Genomic DNA, 21,652 nt, shown 5'->3' with positions numbered 1-21,652 from the left:
GCATGAGAAGGGACTTTTCTGATTTTTCATCATTCAATCCAGAGTCTTTAGGATAGTTCTGGGCATGTAACGTTTTTGGTTCTGTTCTTAAGGAAAAAAAAAAAAAAAAGAATTTCTTAAACATTTTGCTGACCTAAGCAAGGATTTCAGACTGACACATCACGATCTAACCAAAACAACAATTAAAAATGACAACACTATTTTTCATGACGGGATCTTAGAGATTTTTCTGGTCTGACCCCTTTATATCATAAGATCGTGGAGAGCGAAGTGTGAAGCATCATGAAAGACCTTAGCTCCTTCAATCAACCAGTGTCTTCTCTGAGTTGCCTATGCTACGGGAAGGCAATGCTTCAATACCTTCTGTGCTGAGTCACTCACTGCTTAGGGCAATACGTTCTGTCTTTGGCCATCTCATTCAGTTAGAGGGTCTCCTGTATTTTCAGCAGACATCTACCAACCTGGATTTCCATCCATTAGTCCTAATGTCCTCGTAGGGCCACAGGATACAAGTCATTTCCTCTTCTACATGCTAGGCCTTCAAATATTTGAAAATAACAGTCATCAGTTTTTTCTCCTGAGTTCTTTCTTCTCCAGTTTAAATATTCTTTTTGTATTCTTTAATCCTTATATTTTTTGTTCTTCCATTAATGAATTTATAAAAAAACTAATGTCACCCAAGCAGTTGAATAAATCAATAACTACTCTTGCCAAAATACATTTTAAGATCGTAAGATCAATCGGGGAATGAATTCCGGTTATGGTAATCATAGTTTAATACACTTAATTTTAGGTAAAATAATTCTGGGATAAATTTGATTTTATATGATGCTCATTCATTTTTCAATTCCAGTGGTTTGGTGACCTCGTGACTCCTGTGTGGTGGGAAGATGTGTGGCTGAAGGAAGGTTTTGCTCACTACTTTGAATTTGTTGGTACGGACTACCTCTACCCTGGCTGGAACATGGTATGTGCATTTTTCTTTAGTTGTTTGGAATTCCTAGTGAAAGGTTGATCTGTTGTTACATTGGGCCTATATTATCATTAGGGGTAATTGAAAATACCATCTGAAAATCGAACGTCCACTAAAGAAAAAGTGACCAAAATTTAAATTTAAATTTAAATTAAATTTGAAGTATTCTAAAAGAGTTCTGTTTTACTTATTAGAACTGAATAGAGTCTGACTGGTTATGTCTCACTGAACTGTGAGATCATGACCGGAGCCGAAGTCGGATGCTCAACTGACTGAGCCACCCGGGTGCCCCTACAGCTTTTCTTATTAGACATCTTTTAGATTGTTGCATTTGATAACAAAGGAAAATTATCCTTTAATATCAAGAAGGTAACAATAATTAACATGTAGTATTTTAAGTATATAGAATATTTCAATACATAGAAAAATGAGACCTTACTATTTCTTCATTGTGACGAAAGCTTAGCTAAAATAATTGCTTATTTATTTGCTTATTTACAAAATACATTATGGTTATTTAAGATATAATACTTAAGATTAAATGACTTGCTAAGTCACTTGCTTCATTAACTTCATGAAGAGTTATGCACATTACACCTGTACTCTAAGAATATACCCATATGTCTGAACCTGAAGTAGGATTTGTTGTCCCTTAAATAGTAATGTTTCCAGAACATCCTAAAAGAAAAAGTGGAGGGAAGGTGTGGTTTTTATATATCTTTTAATATAAGGTTTTCATTCTGTATATGTTTTTATTAATCAGTAAGTGGCTATCTTATTTTTAAATGAAACCCAGGGTTTATGTTGTTTTGGAACTTGAATTTTAAATTTAGTTTAAGTGATACTGTGTAAAAGTTGCAAAGGACTAACATTCATTAACTTCCAGAAGCTCATATTTCACCCGTGACGCAGCATTGGTGATAACACATATTTATTTGACACTGCTCTTTTTTGATGTTTAAATTATTAATAATAAGTGATTGTCTAATTATCTGCCATAAGTATGATTTGAGGAATATGTAAACCATGATGAAATATGAAGATGTCTATAAGTCTTTATATAACTTCTCTACCATAAATTTAATCAACTTCTGCCGAGTTAAAAAAAATCACATATCTCCCAGAGGAAATGTGATAATAGTAATACCATATCGATATGTTTTAATTATGTTCATGCAGTTTTGACCTTATTTTATAAAAGCAACATGGTTCATTTGATTAAATAATGAGATAATTTTACTTAGCCTTCTGTATCTAGGTATGTATGCATATATGATACAATTTTAAGAATCTTACTTGAATGGTTTTATCATGACATTGAAAAAATTGAAAATGCTTTTAAAGGACTTTGTAGAAAAAGAATTATTTATTCTTTTAACAAATGTGATACTTTGAAATTGAAATGTTTAAGGATTTTGAAAATACTCCCAAAATAGCCCTAAAATATCTTGTTTTTTAGTTGAGTTTCAATCAACTTTGTTTAAAATTTTCATTTAATTTTTATTATGCTGTGGATTGTTACTGATTTATAATTTCATTATGTTTCAATATTTAAAAAATGACCTCATTACAAGTGACATGCTACTCATATAGGTAAGCTTTCTTTTTTTTAAATTCATTCAGCTATCTATCATAAAATCCCTTCTATTCATCACTATGAAAAATGCATCTTGGATTAAAAAGTAATCAACAGAATTATACATGGGCTGAAACCTGACAGCTTTTGATGGCTTTAGCATGGCAATATATCCCAAGTTTCAATGTCTTTATACTGGATTTTGTCTTTGAGTAATTTTTTTTTGTATTCTTTCATCATTTTTATCAGTTAAGTTATAAATGTAGGCCTTCTAGAGAACATATTTATAAGAGGTATTGAAAATGAGTATCAGGTATAAATAACCCATCTGGGACTTTGTCCTTAATAGAATATAGACCATGAACTAGAAGTATAAAAACTTGGGATGGTAAGATACAAGATTTTATTTCTTATAAATCCATATTTTATAATTAAGAGACGGGAATTAGGGGCGCATGGGTGGCTTAGTGGGTTAAACATCCGTCTGGCTCAGGTCATGATCTCACAGCTCCTGAGTTCGAGCTCCGCATCAGGGTGTGTGTTGATAGCTCAGAGCCCAGAGCCTGCTTTAGACTCTGTGTCTCCCCCTCTCTCTGCCCCTCCCCTGCTCACGCTCTCTCTCTCTCTTAAAAAATAAATAAACATTAAAAAAAATTAAAAAACATTAAAAAAAGAGACAGGTATTAATGATGACATAAATACAGTGATATAGAAAGCTCACCTTATTAAACTAAGAAATGAAAGAATAAACTCCATTACAATTAATTGGGCAAAAGGGAGGAGGAACGGGTCTTATTATAATGTCTCTTTATTATTCAGATTGTAAAGATTATAAACACTTTCTGATCTTTAATTGCTTTTGCTATTTAGTAGCTTTATTTAGTTTATAGAGTATCTCAAAATCCCAATTCAAAAAGCCTATGAGAAGAAACTACAAATAAATTCCTCCTCCATATATCATTAATATCTTCTTTGAAAACAAAATTTTAAGAATAAATTAGCCCTATAGATAAGAGGATATTAAGTGACTTAAAGGCTGTGCCAGCACTATTTTTCATAATGGCATCAGCAAGATTGGAAGAAATATTAGAAAGAAAAAGAGTGACGGCTGTGTCAGCAGTAACTCATACTATTGTGATATGCACAAAAGCTTACCTAGGAGTGCAAAGCTTGGGCTTTACTACAGCTTAGCCTAAAATAGAAAAATCAGAAGTCAGGCTAGTGTTAGGAGTAAAGAAATTCAGGAAGCTGACCTCTTTTGTCTCTAATCTCAAAAATGGTGCTTTTATCATTTTTAGACACCAGGTCTCATCAAGCACTGAAATACAATTTCAGTTTGCTAGGGTGATTGCTATGACAATATACCTTCAATGGAATATCAATAAAGAAACTGAGAATTACATAATCTTGTTAAGGAAGTTCTTGTTCTGATTTAGGCCAGTATACCTAAATTAGCGTGCTTAATTGTTAGTAAAATCTTAGTGAGAGAAAGAGAGAAAGAGAGAGACAGAGAGAGGAGAGTGTTCAGAGCCAGTTCCTGATACAAAAGTAATCAGTTTTTATATTAGAAACACTACATGGAATAAAAACTATTATTATAGTTTTGTTCCCAACAAACTAATCAAGTTTACCATTTTATAGATGTGGGCCTTTGATGTGAGATCAGGGGAATGGATTGGAAAGGGGAAATTCAGATTCCAGGAAAAGTGTTTCACTTCTCTGACTCTTATCATTTGAAAAATGGGGCAATTGTTCTGACTTATCAGGCTCACAGAATTTTTGTGAAGATAAAATATCTTGCAAGGTCTTTGAAATGTATGAGCCACTATACAAATGTGAGTAGGCATCATGTACCTAGAAAATAAATGCTCCATTAGAAAAGTGCATTGATTTTATGTATAGATGCCCTAACATTTCCAATCCCAGTCATCTATTTTGACACCCTAGATTCATAACAATTATGTATAGATTACGAAATAATTTTTATAATCTTTGTATCTGGACTCAGTCTCACCAAATCAATTCTTATCCATACTGGCAGCGTGGATTATTCTATAGGAACGTAAGCCTTATATAATGTTTCATTCATTAAACAGAAGTGTCAAGATCATCAGAAGCAACTTCTTCAGCTCAGGGCTAAGGATACATTTCAGGGGCAGCAGGTAGTCTTTTTGCTTGATGCTATTTCATCAAAGTTGGCTGTTAGTGACAACATTATTGGAGGGATCAAGTTACAGTATGATATTGATGGTAATCACATTAAATTTTACTATGTTTCCTAGAAATGAAGAAACGGGAAGACTCTTTCAATGTAACACAGTTACTATTCTTCAATAATTCTCGATCACTTTAATTTGAAAAAGTCTTTGATAACGAGTTTTAGTACAAGAAAAGGATGCATAGTAAAATGCTACCATGAAGACTCCTTATTTTACAGACCTGGTGCTGATGCAGGCAAAATCGTATCTCCTGTGCATATTGCTTAATTTTTCATTATAGCTTGTATCTATATTGTAGGCATGTCCTTTAGTTTCCTGCATATAACATTGTAAGGATGTGCTGTTATAATGAGAATTATTAAACATGAGTTTATGTTCTTTTATTAAATGAATTGGGATTTTCTGGAGCTTCACACAGCAATAACTTTGTACGCTGATAAAGTCTGCACTCTGGGAATTCTCCCTAAATTTTTATGAGGACACATACCTGGGCATAAAGATAACTATTAATGGAGAATCATGCAACTAAACTTCATTATACTCAATACTAAAGATATCTCAAAATGTATTTCCCAAAACCTTCAAAAGTGTTCTCAATTGTCTCTATCATGGGCAGGACTAAAATAGTAAAAATGAATTCTGCCATTAGACTCAGTATCATTTTACTGTGCTCCAACAAAAATTGCTTGCTAAAGTTAACAGGCATTGCAATAGAATTATCTTCACTTTTTAAATTGTTTTATTTTTACTCAAAAAGATGTTGAGACAATCACTGATGAACTGAAAATGCTTTTTTTTCAGTTTAAATGTAAAGATATACTGCTTCATCATTCTAAATAATAACATACACTCTACTATTCAGAGAGGGGAAATAGAAAGGCAGAGAGAAAACATTTTGATTTTGCTTAACATTTTATTTGTTCAGCTCTTCATTTCTCAAGTCTGTAGGGAAAAATACTTTTGCATGCTTTTCAAATTAGTTAATATATGTTTCAACAGTAGTTTGTATATTAGTACTATACTTCATCAATATCAAAATATATTTTCCCAGGAGAGCTATGGGTTCAGAGATAGATCACTTGGGAATTAAATATTTATTTTAGAATCTTATTTTATAAATACCGAATGCCAAATAAATGTACACACACACACACACACACACACACACACACACACACACACACACACATATATTCATGATTTTCCATATAGTTGTGTTTATCTTTTATGATCAAAATCCACATATAATATTCTACTCCTGCGAAGTCAGTAAGTTAGATGATCCAATTGTTTTCAACTAGTCTATGATGTATCTTTTTTCAAATGACTAACACATATTGCATGTGAAAAATTTAATGACTTCTTATGGCTAGTTCCATGGGGTTGTGGTCTTTTTGATCCTGTTCAGTAGCTTAGCAGTGACATTTACATTGAAAGACTAGAAGGAAAGTGAAAGTAGTGTCTACCTGGGTCTCTTGGGGGACCACAGCCTTCAAAATGAACCACTTCTCCTGCTTTCCTTTTACTCTTCCATTCTTCCCCTTTCTGCAAGCAATTTATCTCTCTGCTGAAAACATAGACTTTTGGTTTTAAAGAATAAAAACTATTCTTTTTTCTAATTTGAGTATAAGTGGGGAGCTATAGCCCTCTCTTCTGGGAGAAAGGGTTGCTTTTTCCTTAGCATTAGTGATCAGAACAGTTTGGGGCATTGGTGGAAAATAGGCCTATAATGAAGAAACAAAGTATGCAGAGAAGGTAAGAGCTGAAATGAGAATAGTAGTGGATGCCATTGAAGGGAAGGGTCTCATACGCCATATCTGAACTCTGAGTAAATGTAGGAGTTCTAATGGGTATATTCCCAGTGCATTGAGGATTAGACTAACACTCAACTAGTGTACAAATTGGGTTTATCCTAAGAGGATGTCAGTGTTAAGAAGCAGGCCAGAGATTTGGATTCTAACTGGGTGGTGACTGAAGAGATCCTAAGAATTTCTAGCAGGAACAACAGTGAAAACAGGAACTGCACCTGTTATACTAACATGGTAAAATAGCTCCCACTAAGGCTACTACAATAACAAATTGTGTTTACATTTTCTCTCATTTTAGGACTAATTCTGTGCTTTTTATGAAATATCTTAATGATGGGCTAGTAGCCCTGTTAAGGTTATCTCTTCACAAAAAGAATGAAAGACCGAACAGCCATTTGTTGATTGTTAAAATACATTAACTGATTTAGAAGTTTTATGGCACAAATGCATTTGTGAAGATAAAACTACAGCTGAAGAGTAGAGAATACATTCGTGCTTTTGTTTTATTTACACCTGTGGTTCTTGTATAAGAATCTAGACTTTGGCTACACAATTGTTAGGGAAATGGAAGCTTTTGAAGAGCTTGCTATCAAGGTGTGTTACGTTTCAGAAAATGTAAATCTGCTTCATTTACTGCTTCTAATAGAAGACCAACTTCTATTTAGAACTGTATCTTTAGGAAGGGAAAACAAACAACCATAATTCCTTAGTTTTCATATATACTCACATATACTTCTATATATTCAGGTATGTATCTGGGAGGTTTTCCTTTTTTTTTAAATTTTTTTTTTTAATGTTTATTTTTGAGAGAGAGGGAGAGAGAGAGACAGAGAGAGAGGGAGAGAGAGAGAGAAACTGAGCACAAGTAGGAGAGGGGCAGAGAGAGAGAGAGGGAGACACAGAATCTGAAGCAGGCTCCAGACTCTGAGCTGTCAGCACAGAGCCTGACACAGGGCTCAAACCCATGAACTGTGAGATCATGACCTGAGCCAAAGTCAGATGCTTAACTGACTGAGCCACCCAGATGCCCCAGTCTGGGAGGTTTTCCTAGTCACATTACCTCACATTTTTTTCCCATATGAATTTAAAACATTTTAAACAAAGCTGCAAATGGAAAGCTCATGTATGTTCTTAAAGAATGGATTTTCTTTAAAGCAAAGTCATTTTGTTCAGAAAGACACTGAGGGCTTCAGGTTTTGTATATTTTAAACTTAGAAATAAAAGATAAATGAGCATTCCCTTTGGAATAAAGTATTTCTTCTGAAGACTATGTTCAGGTTGGCATGGTGTCAGATCTTTCTACATATCCATAGGAATTTCAAAAGCAACCAATAAATTGATAGGATTAGAACTTTCTAAGAGGAAAATTCTTCTGAACCTGGAGCCTAACAATAATACAAGGCCATCCTTTTTCATATCTAGAAATATTGCAGGGAAAATAATTCTCTTCTCAAGTAAGAGTAGTTTGTAAGCAAAATACTCCTACTTACTAAAGCTTGTCAGGCGTCACTTGATAAACCAAAAAATTGATAATGCCGAAAATTTATACCAAAATGATTAAATGTTCTTCTGTCATTGTTCACAAATATACATTATTTATGATAGCAGATTATACCACTTTTAATCTGTACTTTTTACCGCCAATAGTAAAAGTGTTTATCTCCCTACGATATATGAATTGTTCAACATTTGATATCATGCGGCCTTTCCCCAGATTTGTTAAAAAGAATTTGCTTTGCAAAATTCTCTAACACAAATGTGACCAAAAGTGAAGGCTGGGGACTAAGAGAGCAACCAAAAAATAATTTATTAATTTTCTAATTGTTAATCATCTTTAACCAGGCAGCTATATGTTTTCAAAGACATTAGAACACAACTTATTTCTAAGCAAGGAGTGACTGTCTCAGTCCATAACACTTTATGAGACACTTTTTCTTTTTTCCTTTTCATCAAGGTTACTTTAACACTGTTCAGATGTTACTAGACAAGAACATGAGAAATGAAAATAGTGAGTTCAAGTGATCTGAATTAAAAAATGTAAAAGGGCTTCCGGTAAAGAAAAAACCAAAAAATAAAAAAAGGTAATAAGATAGTTTGAGGTTGTTGAAGAGTTTGCCTCAATTATACCATTAACACTTATAATAATAAAGACTTAGGTAGCATTTCCTGTGTAGGATTAAATACTTTACACATAAGAATTCACTGTGAAATAGAGTAAGACATTCTGCTAGGTGTCTTGAGAGTATACATCTTTGTTAGCATTTTTCCTAAAAGTCTAAAGAGTGTGGTAACGGATAGACCATCATGCAGTGCACCACTCAGACAGTTCCTCTCAACCGTGACTCCAAAAACATGATTTGGGATAGAATATGTTTTGGCATTGAGCTGAATAATCTCTACGGATCTACCATTACAAATTGAAGAAAGCCCCTTCTGAAACTATTTATATCTTTGGCTTTTTATCTTTCCCTCAGATTGATGAAATAGAATTCTTTCCAGTGGTTGGAGTGTCATCTTTTATCATATTTGTGTTTTATTTATCTTTTTTTAATGTTTATTTTTGATAGAGAGAGAGAGGCAGACTGCAAGTGGGGAAGCGGCAGAGAGAGAGGGAGGGACAGAATTGGAAGCAGGCTCCAGACTCTGAGCTGTCAGCACAGAGCCCAACACAGGGCTCAAACCCATGAACAGTGAGAGCATGACCTGAGCCGAAGTCGGACGCTTAACCGACTGAGCCACCAAGGTGCCCTGAGTGTTCTGTTTATCTTAAAAATTAAGATATGTGGAATGCTTTCTTTACCTACTTTAGATACACCTGTGTCCAATTAATTCCTTTAATCATTTTATTTTCTACTCTCCAGATTTTATTTATAGTCCAGTGATGCCTTTCTTGAGTGCTGTTAATGATGTACCAGCTCAATAATTTTATATAAACTACTTTGATGGATTGCTGCCACTTGTTTGCCATTATTCAGTCATACATTTCATACATATTGTTTATTAATTAATTAAAAGAATTATCAAGCACTTAAAATGAGGCCTTTGTTTTGCTAATTTCTATGGAACAAGCCTCATGGTATTATTAGCATGGTGCTGCTATCAGATTCTTGTGTACACAGTATGCCATCTTTCGTGTAATGATTTCAGTTAGTAGGTGTGGATAAATTTAGGATTTTTTTGGCACTTAGTTGACCAATCATGCTTCTGTCAGAAGTGCTGTGTTTATGGAATAGCTCAAAAACACAGCTCCGTAACCTCAATGGGACTGTTCATGGTCATAGATACATTTGGAAAATAAAATTTAACACAGTCTTAGAGGATTAGCTAAATGATGGAACGATAAGAACACTTAGCTACCTATTATTATTTTTATATACATGGCCCAAACATGTTCTCTAATAGTTAATTAGACTTATCTGATTATGATAGCCATTTATTTTCATTTAGATTTTGAGTATCTTTCTGTTCAGTCAAGTTCTTCTTTGAGTCCTGTCCCTTCTGTAAGCTTTATAAGTTTGCTTGGAAGACAGGTACTTTATAGAGAAGAATTCTCTTCTTTTGGTTGTAGTGTGGTGGTATGGTGGTATGGTATTTTCATTTAAATATTATTTATTTCCTGGGGTGCCTGGGTGGCTCATTTGTTTAAGTGTCTGACTTGAGTCAGGTCATGATCTCATGGTTCGTGAGTTCAAGCCCCGCATGGGGCTTTCTGCTGTCAGCACAGAGCCTGCATCAGATTCTCTCTCTCTCTCTTTCTTCTTTATCACAAAAATAAACAAATATTTCAAAAAAAATAAGTAAACATTATTTATTTCCCAAGTTGTCTGATTAAAGATAAGATTAGGTCAAGTGCTCAATCAGGGAAAATTTGGTATTAGTTATATTCTCTTCCTAACTACCCACACGAATGGTCCAATTTGAAGAATCTTAAACATAATACACTATTGCAGATGACTTATTAAAAATAAAAACTCTTTAAATAAAGCTTTGGCTTGGTTTTAAGATAATAAGGAGGTTTCTTGGAATTGTTGGCTTCTTTTGAGAGCTGACAAGCCATATCATTTCCCAGGCTTGAAAATAATTTGGCTTCTCACAACAAAACAACATTTTTCTATTTGTTGCTAAACATTTTGCTGACATTTTTGGGCCCTTCATTGACAAAATATTTCAAGGGATTAATCTATCTTGACTTATTCATGTTTCACTATTTAACAAACATTTATTGGATACTCACTTTTTTTTTTGCTAGTTTCTCTACTAGAGACAGGGAATGCACTGATGAGTGTGAAATATCAAATCCTTATAGATCTCTTTTACCAATTTAGTTAAGTTATTTTCGTCAGAGTAATGTTACTTTACAGTTTCCTAGAATGAGGTTCACTTCCTTGTTTCTACCTATTCCATGGATTAAATTTTTGACTCTTGATGCTTTACTAGTTGTGTGATCTTGTTTCTTTCTTCATCTTCAAAATGTGTATGAAATACCTGTGCTGTTGTTGTCACAGGAAAGTTTCAAGAATAAAAATAATGTCGTTTTTACTATCATTTTCACCAATATTATTGTTACTCTTAGCTACTTAAGTGTAATGATAATACCTTTATGGTCCAAAAATTATCTTCTCGGGGGAATATTGTGAATCCAATATTAAAAAATAGTAATTACCAGAGGGGAGGTGGGTAGGGGGATGGATGAAATAGGTGATGGGGGTGAGAGAGGGCACATGTCGTCATGAGCACAAGGTGATGTATGGAAGTGTTGAATCACTGTAATGTACACCTGAAATTAATATTACACTGTATGTTAACTAGCTGGAATTAAAATTAAAACTTTAAAAAAGAAAAAAAAATAAACTTCTGTGTAGAATCAGAAACCAAACCAAAGCTATAGGGAAGCCTGCGAGTAGACATGTGCACCCTTGTGTGCTAGTGCATTTGTAGATGTGTGATTTGGTGCATGTCTACACCATGGCTATTGTGGAAATTAGCCACACAATCTCAGCATTGGCCTTAGTGGCTGATGGAAGTGTGTGAATAACATTCTAGGTCAGATCAACATTTGCTACTGTTAAGCAAAGATGATAAGTCTGATTTTCTTGGCTGTAGCTAGACTCAAGAACAGAATTTCCATCTGCGTCTACCTCAGTCCTTATTGAATATACTTAAATAGAGTCTCCATTAATTTTGTAAGAATCTCATCACTAGGTTAACGCTGATGGTTGGTCCAGCAATGAGGTCTGAGTAATGCCCATAATTTATCTCTCTGGTTATACCAGAAGCAGTATTTTATGCCCATTGGGTTTTAGCTGAGTTTGAGAATGGTTTCCAGTGGGGTGCATACAAACAGTTGCTCTATTATTTCCCCTAATTCTGGCGAACGTGGTGTATTGGCTAAGAGCATGGACTCTACAGCCAAATTGGCCAGGTTCAGTACCTAGTGCTTTTTTTTAAATTAAAACATGTTTTAAAATGTTTATTTTTGAGATGGAGACAGAGACAGAGCATGAGCAGGGGAGAGGTAGAGAGAGAGGGAGACACAGAATCCGAAGCAGGTTCCAGGCTCTGAGCTGTCAGCACAGAGTCCGACTTGGGGCTGGAACCCACTAACCACAAGATTGTAACCTGAGCCGAAGTCGGATGATCAATCTACTGAGCCACCCAGGCACCCCTCAATACCCAGTTCTTAGGCAAACTTGGGCAAGCCAGTGGACTTTCTATAAAATGAGGATCACAATAGAGTCATTAGTTATTTTTAATAATAATACCAAAAAATTAGTAGGAGAAAAGAAATTGCCTTCACAAAATACTTTTGAATACATCTATTCCATTTCTGAATGATGCTAGAATGCTAATATTTTAATATTTTTGCACTTTATAAATGAATTGCTAGTTCAGATTTTGCATTCTGAATGGTGAAAATGTTTTCACAAATATCACAATCAAAGTATAAATATTATAGTAGCTTACTTTGAGATCTGGGAATAAATATGGAATTTTCTGAATTGGTTAACTTTCTGAGCCATAAATACCATATGTCTTGAGTTGTTATGGGTTATTAAATCTTTGAAATTTGAAAAAAAGTAATACTTTTCATTTTCATCTAAAATACAGACTTCTTTGATCTGGCATCAAATATAAAGTTTTATCAAGCTAGGTTATTTGATGAACTGACCATTTATACCACTAAATGCTGAAATTAAAGTACAAAAATGTGTAATAAATTTCACTCATCAAATTAATAAGAATTTTATTACAGAATTAAGGTCATTTGAATTATTATTTAGTTCACAAATTAAAATAACATAAAATGAATTAGCCACTTGGTAACCATGTTAATAACTTTAGGCAGTGATTGGTTTATCCTTGGAATTCTTCCAGACTGAATGGTATAAGAAAGTTTTCATTAGAATTTAAACAGAAAGTGATTCTGTTTAAGATGATTAGTCAGTGTGCATTTAAAAGATATTCTGAATTACATTTTATCAATCAAATATTATAGTGCCTTGATTAGCGTATTATTAACGTGTCTGCAAAATATTACACAGTCCTTGTGATAGATGCGAGAAACAAATGTGTGGGTATCAGAGAAGATTGGCAAATTTGATTTTACTGAAATGTCTGATCAGCATGTCAAAAAAAAATTAGGCATAGAGATAGAGAAAAATATTCTTACTGCCAAAATAGAGATAAGGTTATGGAAAAAGTTAAAGAAGCTATTGTCTGTCAGAAGTTTAAAGTCTAGGGAAAGGATCCTAAAATGACATGTGAAAGAGCAGGGAATTAGTTCATGTTAACTAACAAAGGACCGGAAGTAAATCTCCCTTAGTAAACAATATGCTTCATCAGGTTAGAGACTGTTCATTTTGCCATCATTTCTCAGGATTTAACCCCAAGTATAGCATCTATGAGGTGTTCAATAATAAAAGTCTGGTCAAATTTAACAAACAAATTATGAAGTGAAGGTCAACAGACCAATTGTGAAAGATTATAACAGTTTCTATATCTATATTAGGAACTCATTCATTGAATTAAAAATGATATTGAGATTTAAGATATATGAGGGACTCCTGGGTAGCTTAGTGGGTTAAGCTTCCAACTCGATTTTGGTTCAGGTCACCACATTATGGTTCATGGGATCAAACCTACTGTCCAGCTCTGTGCTGTCAGCATGGAGCCTGCTTGGGATTCTCTCTCTTCCTCTCTCTCTGCCCTTCCCTCTCTCTCTCTCTCTCTCTCTCTCTCTCTCTCTCAATAAATAAATAATAAAACATTAAAAAAGTAAAATATATTAAACTGCATTGGATCAGTGTTTGAAGGAAAATAGAGGGAAAGGTGTCAAGAAATCCTAAAAAAGTGAATGGGAGCTAAACGGTATGAACATTTTAAGAGGGTTATATGAAGCATATGGCATATGGTTATTATTCACAGTGATTTTTTGGGCTGCTAGAATTGGAATGAGCTATGTAATTAGACAACCTGTTCATAATTATTATTGTGATTGACATTATTTGAAGTACATCTTGATTGTTCCATAAGACCCAGGATTATCATAATTAATGAAAACATGAGTGCCTAATTGATGATACCTTCTGCCATCTCAATACTGCTCTCCTTTTAAGGTTCTTGAGTAAGTCTTGAGTAAGGTTCATAATTTAGTTGTATATAATGCGATAGCACATTTTGTGTTTCATCTTAGCATTTTCCCTTAGCTGTGCCACATTTTGGATGATATGAGACATGACACATTCAACTTGGACATTACAAGCAAAACATAAGGCAGCTGAAGGATATAGTCATGGAAGAGACAATTTAACCCACTTTCTCTGTGTTAGTCACGTTTGAGAGTATAGCAGTTCATGGAAACCTGTGCAGGGGGTTATTTGGGGTTATGAGAGGCTTATAAAGTCATTGGAGACAGGCTTATAGAAATATGATTGCTTTTTTAGTTGATTCACTGAATTAGGCATCTTAGAGCATTTGTGGCTTGGTGGGGGATGAAATGTGGTTGATAGGTAAAAGAAATAAGAACATACAGAACGCATTTTAGTTACTTCTTATAAAGCTTGTGTGAAATCCCAGAATAATGTTATATCAATAGTAAGCTGCCTGGATTATTATGTTTATGTACCATTTTCTGTTTAAGGTTATGTAAACAAATACAGAAGTAAAAATTTCAGTATAGTGCTTATTTCATTGTAGGCATTAAAGTGATTATTTTAAAAATTATTCTTCAATGCCTACTATATAGTGTGTTTACACAAGTTTGATTTTTAATAGAGATAATCACTTTAACAAGCTGCACATGAAAATGATTATTAACATCTTTGGCATGTGTATTTTAAACATGAAATTGTAAAATGTTAATTTTTAAGGTACATCCCTAAAGGGAAGCAACATTTATTTTCAATACCTTTTTATTTTTATTTTCTCTGTCTATATGATTTAGGTGTCTACGAAATGTTAGCCTATTGGCTAAATAATGGCATAATATTGCACAAGTACATTGCACAAGTAACTTTCAACTGAGTAAAGCTGGAAATACTTTTGGACATTTTATAACTTTAAAAAAGTAGGATGACAATATAAAATTACAGAGTAAAATTATTTTAATATTTTAGGAAACTTGGAACCCAAATAATTTCTAATTTTTACAAAAATGGCATCGTGTTGTTTACAAAGATGATAATTGCAAAGTTACAGAGATAGTATATTACATAACACCTGATTAATGTTGTCTCTCAATATGTTTACTTCTCTTGGTTGAATTCCTGATCATATTCTTCGGTTTTAACCTTTGCCATGGTTTGAATGAATCACCAAGAACAAGACTGAAAATACCAAACCGTGCAATGCTGTGCATAGCTATATAGTTTGTTCTAGTCTTGTGTAGCAAGAAACTCAGATTAATAATGCTTTACTTGGCATTTTGTTTAACCTATGAGTTCTTAAAAGTCTTCATCTCATGGTAGAATATATATCCAGAGGGATAGAACATGACACAGTATCCTTATTTCTTCTTATTGATAGATCAAGTGAGGTGGAATCGATGTGGTCATAGACACTGAAAGCATTTCTACCCATAACTTTATTTCTATTCTCTACTCCCATAGTACTTTATTTATGCAACCAATACTCAACCCATCGGATGATATTAATGATTTGTACACTTGTCTGTCTTCCTTATTGTAATGGGAATTGCTTGGAGGCAGGAGTTGGGTCGCAACTGTGTTTCTCTCCCCAACCTCTAAAGGGACGTCACATGTACAAAGCAAACTAATATTGTGAACATTAGATATTGGAATAAGACACTAATTTAAACAAATGAAAATACTGAAAAAGGAAATATTTGTGTCTATTTGGTTATCTATACATGCATCCTCATACATGTCTATGTAGGTATTTGTCTGTATTGATGTCTAAATCTACATTTAATTCATACATCTTGGAATTCCCAAATAAATGCCTTGTTGATCATCATTGATCGTCACAAAATTGAACTAGATTTTAGAGAAATAATTGGTACAGTATCTTGTGATCACAAAGATAATGCCCCATATATGTGTCCTTTGTGCATAATTATTCAATATCATCCTATTTTTGTTTCTGGTTGCTCCTCACCCCTAGTCCTCTTTCCACCATTTATTCATAATCTCTCTCAATGTGCATATGATGATGTCACTTTCCAATTTTAGCTTCCTAACCTGATATAGAGGATCCTTGATGAATATGTTCTTGTCAATCTCTCTGTGAAAATTGCTAGTCATTTACCTCATTTTCCTTCCTGCCTTCTCTCACAGAAAATTCTGTACTCTCCCAAACAAGCCATTAAATCTCCATGACTTTTCCAAGATACTCCTTTCTGTCCAAAATGCCCTTTTCTGTTGTCTCCGTCTAGAAAACTCAAATCATCCTTAAGGACTCAACACGGACTTCGGTTCAGAGGCTTTTCCTGCTTTCTCCCCCGGCAGAACAAATCACAGCCTTCTTTGTATAGGCACACCTTATCCTGAACCTACTTCCACTTTTACATACAGCAAATGGTTTTTTAATATTTGTTTTCATCTTTGTCTCTCTTTTTACTACTAGAAAATCGTTGAAGGTCGAATCCATGCCTTTGTATCTTTTTTATCTTCAGAACCAGGCATACCATCTGGGATATAGCAGGTGCTCAATAAATATTTGTAGAACAAATTCTCTTATTTAATCTTCACAACCACATATGTTTACAAATGAAGGTGCTGAAGTCTAAAAATACTGAGTAACTTGCTCAAGGTCACCCAGCTAGCGAATGACAAATGTATTACTTCTGGTGTGGGACACTTTCATTAACTTTGTAGCAGTGTGCCTGTCTTTTCTCCTAGGAACGCCAAAGAGCCATTTGGGTTTACATCCATCCTCCTGGAAAATTGAGTCCTTGTGGCTGCTCTTATACAACCCACTTCTGCCCTGAGAACTGTTTTTCCTGCTCTTTTCATGCCTATGAGCACCTCACCACTGCTTGAACTGGTTCAGGCTTCACTCTCATCTTAGTCTGGTTTGATGTGTTTGACTTTCTTTGATCTTGATTCAGATTGTTCTCTGATTTTTTTTTTTCTTTCCTGGTGCCAGAGTCAAAGTGTCCGCCTTATATTGCTTTTTACTGAAATTACTAAGACTTCCTGTAGAAACTTGCTGTCATCCTTACCTTTCAATAGTACTTCCTGTTTTCCCACTCATCACCATGCCGGTGGCTGGACCATGGTTAGATCAGGCATATTCACTGTTACCCCTTTAGAATTTGGCATGTCTGGGCAGAAGCCTTTTTGAGATGTTAAGGAATATAATTTGTCAAGTATATCTAACACTGTGATAAAAATTCTTAATAACTCCCTTTACATATATTACTAGATACTGGTCTATGAAATGCTAATATTGTAAGAAATAATAAAAAAAGAAGATTCCTTCTGAGATTTTATTTATATTTTCATGCAAACTATAATTTATTGCCAAAAGATGTTTAGCGCTTTCTCCTCAGACCCAGGCCTTTCCTTCAAGTTGCCTGTAGCATATTGCTCTTTGGATGTTCGCTGTCATATTACTTGCAACGTGTCACAAAGTGATCTTTTTAGCTTGCACTACAAAAACAAACTTTATTCCACTACTCCATTTCTTTCAGTAGCTTCCCCCCACCCTTTAAAAATTCCATCAAGTCTAAAAGCTATGTAGTTATCTCTTAATACTTCGTCTCCATCATCCACTAAGGGGACCAGGGCATCAAGGCATCAATGTTGGTTGATTTTTCATTCAAAATATCTCTCAGATACCACAGCCCTTCAGCAGCACCTTGTTCTAATACATCATCACCACATCAGCTCTGAGTACAATAGCCACTTTCTGCCTCCCGTCTCTGCAGACCTCAAGCCACCCTGTATACCACAGATAAGTTAATTTTCCGAAGACACTACTTTTATTATGTTATTATGCCTGCTACTGCCTATTTATTAAGACCAAACTCTTCCACCTGGTAACAGGATTCAAACAGAGTAGCTGTTTTTCATGTTTTCTCTGCCTGGATTTGCCCTTTTTTTAAAAGCTGCTTCCCCCATTCATCTAAGTAACCCTTCATCCTTCAACTACCCACTTTAATGTCACTTCCTCTGTGAAGCCTTTTCTGAACTAATTAATCATTTCATCCTTTGTGTTTTATAACATCCATCATATTATAATCCAGTTAGCTGTTTATCTGTCTTTCTGTTACACTTTTGAGTTCTTTAAGGTTAGAAACTAAGTTTGAGTCATATATTTCTTCCCCAGACACAGCATAATATCTGGCATAGAGTAGGAATTTAATACATATTTGTTAAATGAATGAATGAGCAAAATAATGGAAGTTTTCTTCTTTTCCCATGTCATTCTCTGTTTATTCACATTTTCTTTACCTATCTGAAAAACCTTTGCACTGTTCTCCAAAAATTCAAAGGTAATATGTTTTTGAAAACAGTTCAATAGAAAATGATACATTCAATATTATTTGAACTGTTTATTTTTTTTTTTTTTTTTTTTTTTTTTTTTTTTTATATATGAAATTTATTGTCAAATTGGTTTCCATACAACACCCAGTGCTCATCCCAAAAGGTGCCCTCCTCAGTACCCATCACCCACCCTCTCCTCCCTCCCACCCCCCATCAACCCTTAGTTTGTTCTCAGTTCTCAACAGTCTCTTATGCTTTGGCTCTCTCCCACTCTAACCTCTTTTTTTTTTTTTTTTTTTTTTTTTTTGTTCCCCTCCCCCATGGGTTTCTCTTAAGTTTCTCAGGATCCACTTAAGAGTGAAACCATATGGTATCTGTCTTTCTCTGTATGGCTTATTTCACTTAGCATCACACTCTCCAGTTCCATCCACGTTGCTACAAAAGGCCATATTTCATTTTTTCTCATTGCCACGTAGTACTCCATTGTGTATATAAACCACAATTTCTTTATCCATTCATCAGTTGATGGACATTTAGGCTCTTTCCATAATTTGGCTATTGTTGAGAGTGCTGCTATGAACATTGGGGTACAAGTGCCCCTATGCATCAGTACTCCTGTGTCCCTTGGATAAATTCCTAGCAGTGCTATTGCTGGGTCATAGGGTAGGTCTATTTTTAATTTTCTGAGGAACCTCCACACTGCTTTCCAGAGCGGCTGCACCAATTTGCATTCCCACCAACAGTGCAAGAGGGTTCCCGTTTCTCCACATCCTCTCCAGCATCTATAGTCTCCTGATTTGTTCATTTTGGCCACTCTGACTGGCGTGAGGTGATATCTGAGTGTGGTTTTGATTTGTATTTCCCTGATAAGGAGCGACGCTGAACATCTTTTCATGTGCCTGTTGGCCATCCGGATGTCTTCTTTAGAGAAGTGTCTATTCATGTTTTCTGCCCATTTCTTCACTGGGTTATTTGCTTTTCGGGTGTGGAGTTTGGTGAGCTCTTTATAGATTTTGGATACTAGCCCTTTGTCCGATATGTCATTTGCAAATATCTTTTCCCATTCCGTTGGTTGCCTTTTAGTTTTGTTGGTTGTTTCCTTTGCTGTGCAGAAGCTTTTTATCTTCATAAGGTCCCAGGAATTCACTTTTGCTTTTAATTCCCTTGCCTTTGGGGATGTGTCGAGTAAGAGATTGCTACGGCTGAGGTCAGAGAGGTCTTTTCCTGCTTTCTCCTCTAAGGTTTTGATGGTTTCCTGTCTCACATTCAGGTCCTTTATCCATTTTGAGTTTATTTTTGTGAATGGTGTGAGAAAGTGGTCTAGTTTCAACCTTCTGCATGTTGCTGTCCAGTTCTCCCAGCACCATTTGTTAAAGAGACTGTCTTTTTTCCATTGGATGTTCTTTCCTGCTTTGTCAAAGATGAGTTGGCCGTACGTTTGTGGGTCTAGTTCCGGGGTTTCTATTCTATTCCATTGGTCTATGTGTCTGTTTTGGTGCCAATACCATGCTGTCTTGATGATGACAGCTTTGTAGTAGAGGCTAAAGTCTGGGATTGTGATGCCTCCTGCTTTGGTCTTCTTCTTCAAAATTACTTTGGCTATTCGGGGCCTTTTGTGGTTCCATATGAATTTTAGGATTGCTTGTTCTAGTTTCGAGAAGAATGCTGGTGCAATTTTGATTGGGATTGCATTGAATGTGTAGATAGCTTTGGGTAGTATTGACATTTTGACAATATTTATTCTTCCAATCCATGAGCAGGGAATGTCTTTCCATTTCTTTAAATCTTCTTCAATTACCTTCATAAGCTTTCTATAGTTTTCAGCATACAGATCCTTTACATCTTTGGTTAGATTGATTCCTAGGTATTTTATGCTTCTTGGTGCAATTGTGAATGGGATCAGTTTCTTGATTTGTCTTTCTGTTGCTTCATTGTTAGTGTATAAGAATGCAACTGATTTCTGTACATTGATTTTGTATCCTGCAACTTTGCTGAATTCATGTATCAGTTCTAGCAGACTTTTGGTGGAGTCTATCGGATTTTCCATATATAATATCATGTCATCTGCAAAGAGCGAAAGCTTGACTTCATCTTTGCCAATTTTGACGCCTTTGATTTCCTTTTGTTGTCTGATTGCTGATGCTAGAACTTCCAGCACTATGTTAAACAACAGCGGTGAGAGTGGGCATCCCTGTCGTGTTCCTGATCTCAGGGAAAAAGCTCTCAGTTTTTCCCCGTTGAGGATGATGTTAGCTGTGGGCTTTTCATAAATGGCTTTTATGATCTTTAAGTATGTTCCTTCTATCCCGACTTTCTCAAGAGTTTTTATTAAGAAAGGGTGCTGGATTTTGTCAAAGGCCTTTTCTGCATCGATTGACAGGATCATATGGTTCTTCTCTTTTTTTTTGTTAATGTGATGTATCACGTTGATTGATTTGCGAATGTTGAACCAGCCCTGCATCCCAGGAATGAATCCCACTTGATCATGGTGAATAATTCTTTTTATATGCCGTTGAATTCGATTTGCTAGTATCTTATTGAGAATTTTTGCATCCATATTCATCAGGGATATTGGCCTGTAGTTCTCTTTTTTTACTGGGTCTCTGTCTGGTTTAGGAATCAAAGTAATACTGGCTTCATAGAATGAGTCTGGAAGTTTTCCTTCCCTTTCTATTTCTTGGAATAGCTTGAGAAGGATAGGTATTATCTCTGCTTTAAACGTCTGGTAGAACTCCCCTGGGAAGCCATCTGGTCCTGGACTCTTATTTGTTGGGAGATTTTTGATAACCGATTCAATTTCTTCGCTGGTTATGGGTCTGTTCAAGCTTTCTATTTCCTCCTGATTGAGTTTTGGAAGAGTGTGGGTGTTCAGGAATTTGTCCATTTCTTCTAGGTTGTCCAATTTGTTGGCATATAATTTTTCATAGTATTCCCTGATAATTGTTTGTATCTCTGAGGGATTGGTTGTAATAATTCCATTTTCATTCATGATTTTATCTATTTGGGTCATCTCCCTTTTCTTTTTGAGAAGCCTGGCTAGAGGTTTGTCAATTTTGTTTATTTTTTCAAAAAACCAACTCTTGGTTTCATTGATCTGCTCTACAGTTTTTTTAGATTCTATATTGTTT

General features: G+C 34.9%; 1 protein-coding gene across 1 annotated transcript in view; it reads left to right on the top strand.

Annotated features, from left to right (window-relative positions):
• The window catches only part of TRHDE (thyrotropin releasing hormone degrading enzyme), a 396,068-nt gene that overhangs the window by 204,584 nt on the left and 169,832 nt on the right, over nt 1-21,652 (top strand). Inside the window, exon 5 of the mRNA XM_025926745.2 lies at nt 854-967. Coding sequence (XP_025782530.2) covers nt 854-967 — 114 coding nt within the window. The remainder of the gene's footprint in view (nt 1-853; nt 968-21,652) is intronic.

This window comes from Puma concolor, chromosome B4 (assembly GCF_028749965.1).
Source record: "Puma concolor isolate L17-30 chromosome B4, mPumCon1.1.hap2, whole genome shotgun sequence".
Taxonomy (NCBI): domain Eukaryota; kingdom Metazoa; phylum Chordata; class Mammalia; order Carnivora; family Felidae; genus Puma; species Puma concolor.
This window is presented reverse-complemented; position numbering and strand designations above follow the sequence as displayed.